This window comes from Kogia breviceps, chromosome 9 (genome assembly GCF_026419965.1).
Source record: "Kogia breviceps isolate mKogBre1 chromosome 9, mKogBre1 haplotype 1, whole genome shotgun sequence".
Lineage (NCBI taxonomy): Eukaryota > Metazoa > Chordata > Mammalia > Artiodactyla > Physeteridae > Kogia > Kogia breviceps.
Window position 1 is genome coordinate 11,750,606 of NC_081318.1, and position 12,804 is coordinate 11,763,409.

Consider the following 12,804-nt stretch of genomic DNA (forward strand, 5'->3'; position numbering starts at 1 on the left):
CTAGGAGCCGCCCCGCCCTACTTGGCCATCCGATTGGTCGTCGGTTCCCGCGGAAATCACAGCTCCCTCCCCGGAACCGCCCACCTCTCCTCACGCTCCTGTTGCAAGAACTGTATGGAGAAGGGTGTGGCTGGACTCTTCAGTTTATTAAAGTTGAACTGTTGGGACCAGGGTAAAGACGACGAGGACAGCACTAGAAGGCGCTAGACAGATACCCGCGCAAAGAATGAGCGTGGGTCAGCGATGGTTGGCTCAAACCTGCATCAGAGGCACAGCACATTATTACAGAGAAGAGAAGCTGGTGTTCTGTTTGGATCTGAGGAAGCAGGGCAGGGGGTCCTCAGGTAAAACCCAGCGGGGTCAGGCACAGGGGTGAGGCTGAAGCTATTGCAGACAGTGCAGGTGTTTCCGGTGCTTCATAATAGATGATGCAAGAGGGATCCTTAGATGCTTCACCACCCCTCGCCAAGCACCTCGGGTTTTCTTTTCTGACCGTCATATCCACCCATCCTCAGAATCAGATGTACCTCTCCCTGGGGCAGTTTACTCCACTGCTTCTAGATAGGATGGGACCCTGCACTGGGGACTGCTGTCTAGCTCCTCGGGGCAGGAACTTCTCCCCATCTGGAGCAGGGGCCATCACAGTTTTGATAGCTCTGCTCCTCTAGGAGGCTGGGCACACTCCTGGTCCCACTCAGCACTCCCTGTCTGCAGACACAGCTGGTCCCCCATTCTGTCTACATGAAGTCTTCTACCCCTCACCAGCCATTGACCAAGACAGAAATTGAGAGATGTGTGCATGAACTGGCTTCTGTTGCCTTGTATTGAAAACACAAGGGCTATGGGATCAGAAGAGCAAAATTCAAGACATTTGTGTGTTATTCACTAGTGGTGTGCCCCTGTGCAAATTATCAATTTTCTCTGACCCTCAGGATCCTCGTTTTTCAAAGGAGAACAATGATACCTCATTTTTGTGATCTAATAGAGGCAAAGCACCTGGAACAGAAGCAACAGAGCTGTCACTCAGATATTGTTTCTTTTCGTCCTTCACTAGATTCTCTGGAATCTCCTCATCTCACCCTCAGTCTAACTCTGGAGATACCAGGTATGGGGTAGGTCACTGAATATTGCCTGAAGACTCAAATTGTGCCGCCCACATCTCTGGGATGAGCCACTGTAAAGCTGGGAAGGGCTCACCATAGCCTCACTCCCCTCTGGGTTACTCATCATATGTGATGTCCAGGTGGAGACACAGTTCCTGACACATAACAGGCACTGGGAAGCACTGGTCGAATGAATGAGTGGGTCTGGTGCAGAAAGATGGTATATCCTGGGAAAGTCCTTTAGCGGGGTGTCCAGTTGTTTCCATAGAAAACATCATCATCAAGGTGACCAAAGCTGACATCATAGGCAGGGGGTGGAGTAAGAGGTTCCAATTTGGGGGGCGTCCACAAGCTCTGCAGATCAGGAACAGTGGACGCAACTCGTGGTCCCCGAAGCCGCAGGCTGACTGGAGGTCTTCCAGGGCTTCCTGAGATCACAGACCCCTCTGAGCCCACTCGCCTGTCCAGTCTGGCTCTCCTGGGCTCCTCTGGATGGCTAGGCTGTCCCACCTCAAGTTCTGGGGGGATTACAACACTGGTGTAGGAGGGTGGTTGATCCACCTCTGGGGGGTGGCACTGTGATTCCAACACTGTGGCCTCTTCATAGGTTGGCACCTCAAAGGCTTCATTGTCCCTGAGGGGGGTGGGGAGAAATAAGGTCATTAGTGGCTTCCTGAAAGAAGCCTTTTTTTCCTTTTCTATCTTCTACCAGCGAAAGACCCCTCCACTAGCCCCTGACCCTGATACCAGGGACAGGGGTAAAGCAGAGGCTGTCCGCTTAGAGTCTAGAGGGACACAGGGAGAATGGGTACACATGTAATCCTCCAATCCTGCCCACCCCTTAACTCACCGTGCATTGCTTGAGGCCCCTGGGCTCTCGGTCTGCATTGATTGAGACCCCCATTCCAAAACACAGGCCAGGAGGCAGGCCAACAAAAAGAAGCCACCCAAGGTGAGAAAGAAATAAGCAACAGGGGCGATGTCCGGCCGTATCCCCAGCAAAGCCAGCCCCAGGAGGAAGGAGGTGCAACACAGGAAGAGAAGCAGCTTCTCCAGAGTCCCCCACAATTGGCTTGGCACCATGGCCCCTCCCCAGGCTCCTGCAAAAAGACACACAGCTGTTGTGTCTACACTAGCGATTGGCATCACCGCTGGGTTAGATTTCAAAGTAAGCATATTAGATACCTTTGTTTGGGTTTGTTTCTTCAATCTCAAATCAAATAAATGGCCCAAAGAAATGATCTGCAGGGTCCCGCTTCAGCTCTGGAATTCTCTCTAGGATCACGCTGTTGTCCCAGGGTATCAGAATGTGTGGAATAGCCAGGAAACCAGTCCAGGAGTTCTGGCTCCCAGCCCTCCAGCCCTGAGTTTACTATGTCAGAGCCCTACGTTCCTTACTTTTTCCTTCTTCCCTATGGTCTCCCTTCCATCTCTGTATTTCTACCCATTCCAGGATCCAGTCCTGGGCAGGCCCTGCCTGGGGCCTCAGTACTCACGGCATCTCTGGAATCCAGGTGATAGGAGGGCCCCGCCCTTTATTACTGCTTGCATCGAACGCCCACCCCCCCACCTGCCCAGTCTGAGTCCCTCAGTCTGACCCTGTAGGGCACCACTTACCCTGTTTGACCCCATCTTCCCATTTCCTCCTGTCAGCCACACACTCCAGGTGGAGGGACAAAGTGTACATAGACACAACAAAGCCACAGGACACAACTACCTGAGAATGTTACAGACAGAGGTCGAAGGCGATAGACAGAGGTCTAGGGCAATGGACAGAGGCCCAGGTGATTCTTGACCTCTCCGTGCCCCATGTCTGTCACAGCCCCCCGCCCTCTACCGGCCCTCACTCGGTAAACTCCGATTTCAAGTTTCCTGCCTGGAGTTACTAGCACAGAGGCTGGGAGGCTGGTGGGGAGAAGCCTTTTCATTGCCCTGCAACACAGCAGCAGCACCTAGGCAGCCACTAGCCCCAGCCAGCCTGTCAGGAGCTCCCTGATCTCTGCAGAGGAAGAAGTCACTGATTCGACAAAGGGGCCAGACCGCCTCGTTACACGCCAGCCCCCCTCGTTACACGCCAGCCCCAAAGCCACAGCCCTCCTGCCCCTCTTACCAGCGCTAGGAGCTCCTCCCTCACCTGTCTCACCAGACTGCGAGGTAGGGAGGTTGTAGGGGGGGGTGGGAGGAGGAGACGGGGTGGCGCCCACTGGTTCCACCCACTTTCCTGCCCCAATCCTGCGCAAGATTCCTCCTCCCCTTTCTGCTGAAGGCTGAACTCCTACTACTGCCCCACCTTGATTTTTCTGCCTCTTATTTACTCCACCCATCCCCTACAGCGCCCTAAAGAGAGTACTTCCCCAAACTCACCCCCAGTGATCTTTGTACTTGCGACCAGAGTTAAATTCACATTTCTTCTCCCTTCTTCTCAATGCGTTTGGTATTCCGAGCAGTATGTATTATATTCAGGTAATACGTTTTGTGCCCGGGAGCAGAGGCTACAGTCTATTTGATCTCTGCGGATCACGCAGTGCTTTGCACACTGTAGCACTACTGTGGGCATGGAATGATGTGTCCTACTTCTGCTGCCAAAGTGCCATTTCTGTAAGTTCCTTGTTTTCTGCAGACCTGTAAGACGTGCTGTGTATGCTTCTTGGCCCAGTTAACTCTTGATTCTTCACAGGCCACCTCCGAGGTGGCGCCTGCTGCGGAGACCGTCCCCACTGCGTCTGCACGGCGTTCGTTCCTCCCCTGCCCACGCCTTTTCCCGCTATATAGGGACGTTCTGTTTACGTACCTTCCTTCTGAAACCGAGCAGGACCCTGAGGAGCCCTCCTGGGTGCAAAAGCCTTTCTGGGTCCCCTGGTTGTTTTTGTGGTTTTTTTGCGGTACGCGGGCCTCTCACTGCTGTGGCCTCTCCACTTGCGAAGCACAGGCTCCTGCGCGTCCATGGCTCACGGGCCCAGCCGCTCCGCGGCATGTGGGATCTCCCCGGACCGGGGCACGAACCCGTGTCCCCTGCATCGGCAGGCGGACTCTCAACCACTGTGCCACCAGGGAAGCGCCCCCTGTTTGTTGTCGGTAGGAAAAAGGCTTTAGCCTCCTAGACTTTCCCTGAGTTTCAAAGGGCAGATTCAAACAGTTTCTAATTACGGAAGTAAGGCAATGTAGAAACCGTGGAGGAGCAGTCAAGAAACAATAGTTCTGCGATAAAGTCAAGTCCTGGTTCCTCCTCAAGGGATATAGTAACAATATATCCTTGAGTTCTTCTACAGGAGCTAAGGCCCCCTCCCAGGTGGAGGATGGTAACTTCAGGCTAGCACAAAATTCCTGGAGCCCCGCCCTGTTACCTCACCACCAACCAATCAGAGGAAAGTCGCACACCTCACAGCCCTCACCTCATATTTTGCCTTCAAAAACTCTTCCCCCAAACCATCAGGGAGTTCAGGTCTTTTGAGCAAGTGCTGCCCATTCTTCTTGCACAGCCCTTGCAATAACTCTTCTCTGCCCCAAACACTGACGCTTGGGCTTCTTGGGCCTCACCGTGGAGCAGACAAGCGAACTTGTGTTCGGCAACGCTTCTGTTGTGAGCTTCTCAGGGTGAGTGATTAGTGTCAACCAACCTGAATCTCTGAAGCTAACACAGTTCCTGACACGTGGCAGGTGCTCACTGAACACAGTTGAATGCTCTCCTTAGAAGGCTCCCGTTCCACCTGGCCTCACCACAGACTGGCGATCTGGAACCCACTCTTTTCAGTTGTGGACCTGGCAGTAAGTCTGGGTGAGGCAGGTGCTGGAGGCGTACTTTGTTCTTGAGACAGGGCTGGACTCTTGCCTTCAGAGTGTTACTAGTGGACAAACGGAAGGGGTAGCAGTCCTGGGGCACAGCCAGGGCTCCTGCAGCGGAGGATGTGTGGAGGGGGGGCGGGGGGCGGAAGAGAGAGGAGGAGAACAAAAATGAGGACATGGGTGAGAGTGAGTGTGCCTGGGGTTGTGTGTGTATGTAGTGGTGGGGTGTCAGTGTTGGTTCTCTGTCCCAAACTGACTACGGGGAGGGAGGTGATCGACGTAACAGGAAGGCTACGATAGGGTAAATGAGCTGTGTCTCTAGGAAGTGGGAATGCAGGGTGGGAGAGTAACAGGGAAGAGAGCCTATTTTGACCCCGTGTGGGATCTGTTTCTTTGCCTTTGCCTTTCTCATTGCTTTTGTTATTATAATCATACATAATGGTCTGCCTCAGGGAACCCTACCCCCCTGTGAATGGCTGCAAGAAAGAAAAAATTAACACATCCCCTCCCCGAGGCTGGCCTAGAGATGTTTTGCAAGACTGATAGTCCTTTTTACTTTACTTCCTCCCCGCCTCTCTCTCTATTCTACATTTTTACTTTACTTCCCTCTCTGATTCTATAAAAGAAACTGGCATCCAGACCCCAATAAATGGTTTTTTGGGGGACCCTAGTCCGCCATCTTCTCGGTCTACCGGCTTTCCGAATAAAGTCATGTTCCTTGCCTCAACACCTTGCCTCCCGAGTTACTGGCCCATCGTGTGGCGAGACAGGGAGCTTGGACTCAGTAACAGGAGGAGAGCTGGTTGTTATGAAACCAGAGGGAAGGGGCAGGGCACAACCTTTGAAAGCATGACGTAGCCCGAGGACATGACGTAAACTGATTAGAACCAGATGGGTCCAAGATGGCGGACAAGTCAACTTCCACTAGACCTCGAGCCTCACTATACCCTCACTGTGACACATCAGCAAGCTAAATGACACCACCCACAGGTGCCAGTACAGTTCTGAGACCCACCGTAAGGATCAAAAAGTGGGCGGTGGCCCAATTCCTGGAAATCCCCGCCCCTTCCCCAAATAGCTGGAATTATCCTTTCAGTCATTAGCCTAGGAAATTACCCACCCCTATAAAAACTGACAACCCCATACCCTGGTGCCTTTCTCACCTGAGATGGCCCACAGTCTATGGAGTGTGTTTCTTCTGAATAAATCCACTTCTTATCTATCCGTTTGTCTCTCACTGAATTCTTTCTGTGATGAGACATCAAAAACCTGAGCTTCATTAAGTCCTGAAACCAGGTGTGTGACCTCAGTTGGAAGACTGTGGGTTTTGGCTGGGTTTGAGTCCCAGCTGCATGGGTTCGAGTCCCAGTCTGGGTTGAGGCTGAGTTCAAGTCCCAATCTGAGGGCCACGGTTTCAGTTACAACTGGCGCTTTAAATCTGCGGGTTCCGCATTCACTCAGATTCATCCCACCTCGCATAGAAAATATTCAGAAAAAAAAAAATCTAGAAAGTTCCAACAGGCAAAACTTGAATTTGCTGAGTGCTGGCAACTATTTATATAACATTTAAATTGTATTTACAACTGTTACAAATCATTTACATTGTTGGGTATTATAAGTAACATAGAGATGGTTTTAAAGTGTACAGGAGGATGTGCTGAATTATATGCAAATACTACACCACTTTATATAAGGGACTTGAGCAACCTCAGATTTTGAGCATTTGTAGGGTTTCACTCCAGTGTGTACTCTATGATATCCAATGAGATGTGACCTTCAAATGAAGGCTTTTCCACATTCATCACATTCGGGGGTCCTGGAACCAATCCCCTACCAATACTGAGGGATGATTATCTTGTTTCCACCAATTTTCTTACTATTCAGCTCATAAGGAGAAAGTATGGCTGGGATCAGAAGGACTTGGACCTACAGGGAATATATTAATAGAAGGAAATTGGCCAAGAGTCATTGGTATGCAATGGTAACTAAGAAGGCTTAGTTAAGCAGTGAGTTCTGGGGAGTTTGGGGAGTGTCGGCTGAGAGGTAAGAGGGCCAAAGGGTGAAGGCCTGAAAGTCTACAGTGTGAAAAGTCATGCAGCCTGGGTGAGGTGGGACCTTTGTAGCTTAAGGCTCTTGGTTGCTAGAAGGAGCCTGCACTAAAGAGATTTGTTAAGTAAGAACTGGATCCAAGTCATAGGGGCTGGACTGCTGTCTGGCTGTGCCCTACAATATATTCTCTATTTCAGTAATTTTAAATAGATTTTCTAAAAATTCCATTTTTAAAAAAATATAAAATGTTACAAAATATTTAAAGGCTAAAGGAAGAGTTGTCCACAATCTCATTACCCTAACATGGCCACTTCAAATTTCTACACATTTCTTCCAGTCTGTTCACACACAAACCAGAATATACCCTAGTTGAGATCAGAGTATGTTCACCATTTTGTTATCTTTTAAAAAACTTTACACATTGTAACAGAATTGCCTTTTGATATAGTTTTTATTGTAGTAATTTCTAACAGCCAATAAGATAGTATTTTATTGAATGGATATACTATAATTTAACAGACCTTTATATTATGTTATTCAATAACATTGAGTTTATTCAATTTTTCTTTTTTTGTTCCTCTCGGTCATCAAAAATAATGCTTTGGGCTTCCCTGGTGGCGCAGTGGTTGAGGGTCCGCCCGCCGATGCAGGGGACACAGGTTCATGCCCCGGTCTGGGAAGATCCCACATGCCGCGGAGCGGCTGGGCCCGTGAGCCATGGCCGCTGAGCCTGCGCGTCCGGAGCTTGTGCTCCGCGGCAGGAGAGGGGCCGCGGCAGTGAGAGGCCCGTGTACCGCAAAAAATAATAATAATAATAATGCTTTAAGAGACAAAAAAGTAGATTAGTGGTTGCTAAGGGCTGGAGGGAGGAATAGGAAGTAACTGTGAATGGATTTATTGCTTTGGGTTAATGAAAATGTTTTCTAATTAGGTAGTAGTGATGCTTGTACAACTCTGAATATACCAAAAAAACCCCCACAACCCATTGAATTTTACACTTTACAGGGGTGAATTGTACCTCTATAAAGCTGTTTAAAAAGTATAATTCTGGGCTTCCCTGGTGGCACAGTGGTTAAGAATCCACCTACCAATGCAGGGGACACGGGTTCAAACCCTGGTCTGGGAAGATCCCACATGCCAGGGAGCATCTAAGCCCATGAGCCACAACTACTGAGCCCGTGTGTCAAAACTACTGAGCCCACATGCCTAGAGCCCATGCTCCCCAACAAGAGAAGCCACCACAGTGAGAAGCCCGCGACCACAATGGAAGAGTAGCCCCCGCTCGCCGCGACTAGAGAAAAGCTCGCGCACAGCAACGAAGACCCAACGCAGCCTATATATATATAAAATTCTATCTTCTTGGGTGTAGTTTTTCTCCTTTTGGGGTTATTTCCTCCAGCTGAATTCTAAGGAAAGTCATTCCTGAGACAAGCAAGGTGAAAATTTTTATTGCCCTGAATGCATGTGGCCAATCTCCTTCCCAAAGTTTTTACTTGCCTTTTTTCTTTATCACCTTAGTATCCTTAGCAGAATATGAATTCACCACTTAATTCAGTTGTCTTCTGGCTTTCTACTTGCCTGCTTCTCACAAAGCACCTGGCTAGAGGTTGGAACTCCCCTCTTGGCTGGCCTGCCAGGCCACCTCATTTTGGAGGATAATGGTGCAGGGAAGTGGGTGGTCAGGGCAAAAGGGAGAAGTGCAGATAATCCACAGACTTCCTGGGAAGGGTCACGGGTGTCTACCGCTGTGTGCTTCTGTGTCTCCAGATTTCTGTGGTTTTTTGTTTCTGAATTTGGGTCTGTTTTATACTTACAGCCAACACGCGTGGAGTGTTTTGTATGTACTGCTCATTGTGCTAAATGCTTTACACAAATTAGGTAATTTAAAATATAATGTAATAAGGGGTAGTTATTATATCATTTTGTAGGTGAGGTCAGAGACTTGAGGAAAATACATAGCTAGTCAAGGGTGGGTCAAGATTTGAACCCACAGTCCCAGTCCAGAGTACTGGCTCTGAACCACTATGTCATCCAACTCTTAACACTTTTTTTTTTGGCCGCCTAATTTAACACGGCACCTGTGACATTCTAAGATCGTTACCCTGGTCTTCCCTGGAGGAGTGGTTAGATGCAATTTTCCCCATTGTTTGTCATCTTAAGAAAAGACTGATTTTCAGATAGCAAAGGTAGCAAAAGAGAATATCAGAAGATAAAATAAGGTTATTGGCCTATAAAGCAAGATTAGGAAATTAAGATTGTAGGCTCGCTCTATCAGGATGCTCATCTTTTATGAGCTAATTAAGACTGGTTATAAAAAGTAACATGTTAAATGAACAGCTCTTAGAAGCCTCATGTGCACGTGACTTCTTCTAACACGGTGTTGGTGGTAGAAACAATTTGGTCCACATCCACAATCTCATTTGATCCTTAATAACAATCATGGGGTAAATCTGATTATCATTTCCATGTTACAGAGGAGGAAACCAGCTCAGAGAAATCCCATGATTTGTTTAGTTAGAATCAACCTCAGAATCTTGATCTTTTAACTCTGTTGAGGGTTTTTTCTTCTGTGTTTAGTTGCCTTACAGCTCCTCCAAATGTGTAGGGAAGGTGGTTAAATGATATAACAGGAAGTAAATCAGAAACATTGATATTTTGGGGACAGAAATGCTTTCAAAGAATCCTCAAGTATGTAAGGATAAATGTTACCCTCACCAGCTAGTTGTAACGTTGTACAAAGCTCACTGGGAATGAACTGAGTGGACAACGGTGTTCAGTGCTGTGAGGTATTCAGCACTGTGCCACAAAAAGCAATCCTGAAATTTAAGAAACTGAGTGTGGTTTTTGCCAAGTAACACAAAAAGCATTGTTTTTATTAGAAAATTCTACAGATAGTGGCAACAGTGTCCCACATTAACTGTGTCCCCACACATGAGAAAGTAGGGCTGTATTGTGGTTAATCACATATTTTTTTGGACATGGCCAAACCAGGTTTCAAATCTCAGCTCTACCACTTAACTGTGTGACCTCGGGTAAGTACTCAACCTTTCTGGGCTTCAGTTTCTAATTTGTAAATTGGTGAAAATAAGCCCAAGCTTGTCACCCCTATCCCACCCCACTCCTGCAGCCCGGCTATGACCCAGGAGCTACAGCCAAAGTCTGAGTGTAATGGGCACACCAGGGACCCGGCCACAGGGCCACCACCCTGTCACAGGGACTGGATTTCACTAGGGAGCATTTGTTTGTAACTTAACATTGTACATCGTCCTCTGCTAATCTCTAAAGTTATCTATCCAGGAAAGGTAACACTTTTGATCTTGATCTCCAGGATTTTCTGAGGTGGATGGAAAGATGACAGCCTGACACTCTGTCTGAAAGAGTTAATGATTAAACACAGTATCTGAGACAGTATCAATGTGTGAAAGTATCAATGTGTGGATATTAACACATTTTTTTAAAGATATAGATTACTAAAGATAATTATTTTAGTTAAGAAAAGAATCTATACTCATACATTTCAACAGTTAAAAAGGATTAGAGTAAAAAGTAAATCTTCTTGGGCTTCCCTGGTGGCGCAGCGGTTGAGAGTCCGCCTGCCGATGCAGGAGACACAGGTTCGTGCCCTGGTCCGGGAAGATCCCACATGCCGCGGAGCAACTAAGCCCGTGAGCCATGGCCGCTGAGCCTGCGCGTCCGGAGCCTGTGCTCCGCAACGGGAGAGGCCACAGCAGTGAGAGGCCCGCATACCGCAAAAAAAAAAAAAAAAAAAAAAGTAAATCTTCTTTACACCCCCAAACCTCAGTCTCTCAGTCTCCTTTCCTAGAGACAATTACAGTTTCCCAGTTTCTACAGTTTTTCTGGAGATCCTCCCAGAGAGATATTGACCAAGCAAATGTAATATAATCAGGCTCCCTTTCTTTATACACATGGGAGCATGTCATAGATATTGTTTTTATATTTTGCTTTTTCTACCTAACAACATATACTGGAGATTGTTCCTTATCAGTATGCATAGTTCAGCATGTATAGACCATTTTATTATGAGTTCTTAAAAACACAGAAAAGAATTTTACAGTGAACACTCATGTACACACCATCTATATTCTATAACTAATATTTCATTATACAGGGCTTCCCTGGTGGCGCAGTGGTTAAGAATCCGCCTGCCGGGCTTCCCTGGTGGCGCAGTGGTTAAGAGTCAGCCTGCTGATTCAGGGGACGCGGGTTCGTGCCCCGGTCCGGGAGGATCCCGCATGCCGCGGAGTGGCTGGGCCCGTGAGCCATGGCAGCTGAGCCTGCGCGTGCGGAGCCTGTGCTCCGCAACGGGAGAGGCCACAGCGGTGAGAGGCGCGCGTACCGAAAAAAAAAAAGAATCCGCCTGCCAATGCAGGGGACGTGGGTTCAAGCCCTGGTCCAGGAAGGTCCCACATGCTGTGGAGCAACTAAGCCTGTGCACCGCAACTACTGAGCCTGCACTCTAGAGCCTACGAGCCACAACTACTGAGCCAGAGCACTGCAACTACTGAAGCCCACGAGCCTAGAGCCCATGCTCTGCAACAACAAGAGAAGCCACTGCAATGAGAAGCCCGTGCACCACAATGAAGGGTAGCCCCTGCTTGCCGCAACTAGAGAAATCCTGCGCGGAGCAACAAAGACCCACACAGCCAAAAATAAATAAAATAAAATAAATAAATTCATAAAATAAATTTTATTATACTTTGTTACATATCTATCCATCACTTTATCTATCCATCAATATATCTTATTTTTTGATACATTTCAAAGTAGGCTGCAGACATCAGCACACTTCCACCTAGCTACTTCAGCATACATAAAAGTAACAAGAATTAAATATTAGTTTACAGTTACCTTTTTTTTTAAAGTAAAATTTGCATGCAGTGAATTGCACAGATTTTAACTGGACCATTCCATGAGTTTTGATAAAATTTACATTGGTGTAACCCAAACTCCAATCCAGATAAGAAACATTACTATCACCCAGAAAGTTCCATCATTCCCCTTCCCACTCAACCCCATAGGCAAAAAGATGTTCAACATTATTAGGGAAATATGAACTAAAATCACAATGAGATACCACTACACATCAATCAGAAAAGGTAAAATAAGAAATTGTAGTAACACCGAATGCTGGTGAGGATGTGGAGAAATTGGATCACTCATGAATTGCTGGTGTGAAGGGAAAATGGTACAGCTACTCTGGAAAAGTATAGCAGTTTCTTTACAACACTAAACATTCGCTTACCACATGACTCAGCAATTGTACTCCTGGGCATTTACCCCAGAGAAATGAAAATTTATGAGCACACACAAACCTGTACATGCATGTTCATAGCAGCTTTACTTGTAATAGCCCCTGTGATATTGTGATTGATAAGCTATAGATAGATAGATTTATATACACACATTTGGATATTCAGATGACCAAAATATATTTCTTATATATATGTGGTTTTACTCCACAGTTTCTGGCTCACAGCTTCCAAAAGTCTTGTAATTTCCTAAGCATTGACAGTGATAAGGGTGTCTTTTGTGAATGAAGTGACTTTTAGAAGCACCTAAAGATGGGGGGCCTGGTTACCAGAAGAACCAACCAAGTGATTAGAGGGTTGGAATTTTCAGTTCCACTCCCTGATTTCTGGGGAGGAGAGAGGAGCTTGAGGTTAAATCAATTGCCATTGGCCAGAGATTTAGTCAATCATGACTATGTAATGAAGTCTCCATAAAAACCCCATTTTCGGAGAGGTTCTACAATGGGAAACCTGGATGCTTCCATGTGCCACCATGCTGGTCCCCAACCTCCATGACGACAGAAGCTCCTTTGTTCAGGACCTTGCCCTATGTATCTCTT

At 47.4% G+C, this 12,804-nt stretch overlaps 1 protein-coding gene and 1 long non-coding RNA gene across 3 annotated transcripts; one reads left to right on the forward strand and one right to left on the reverse strand.

Moving 5' to 3' along the window:
* Positions 1-113: 113 nt before the first annotated feature.
* On the forward strand, positions 114-11,218 carry LOC136794820 (uncharacterized). Its single transcript, XR_010842044.1, has 3 exons — positions 114-344; positions 933-1,105; positions 11,065-11,218. It is a non-coding gene; the product is annotated as an uncharacterized lncRNA (long non-coding RNA).
* TMEM139 (transmembrane protein 139) lies at positions 127-3,743 on the reverse strand. Of its 2 annotated transcripts, none has more exons than XM_067041949.1 (3): positions 3,214-3,251; positions 1,954-2,203; positions 127-1,737 (listed from the first exon to the last, which is right to left on the reverse strand). In XM_067041949.1, exons 2-3 carry the CDS (start codon positions 2,184-2,186, stop codon positions 1,344-1,346), a joined length of 627 nt encoding a protein of 208 aa, XP_066898050.1. In that variant the 5' UTR covers positions 2,187-2,203; positions 3,214-3,251; the 3' UTR covers positions 127-1,343. The 2 variants fall into 2 exon arrangements, with proteins under 2 accessions (XP_066898050.1, XP_058930797.2); XM_059074814.2 differs by lacking the exon at positions 3,214-3,251 and adding an exon at positions 3,468-3,743 and having other exon boundaries at positions 166-1,737.
* Positions 11,219-12,804: the final 1,586 nt, after the last annotated feature.

Excerpts from the sequence above, each read along its gene's own strand:
- TMEM139 (XM_067041949.1), bottom strand. The coding sequence starts at position 2,186 with ATGGTGCCAAGCCAATTGTGGGGGACTCTGGAGAAGCTGCTTCTCTTC. Across the intron at positions 1,738-1,953 it reads GGGGCCTCAAGCAATGCACG|GGACAATGAAGCCTTTGAGG; the intron begins GTGAGTTAAGGG and ends CACCCCCCTCAG.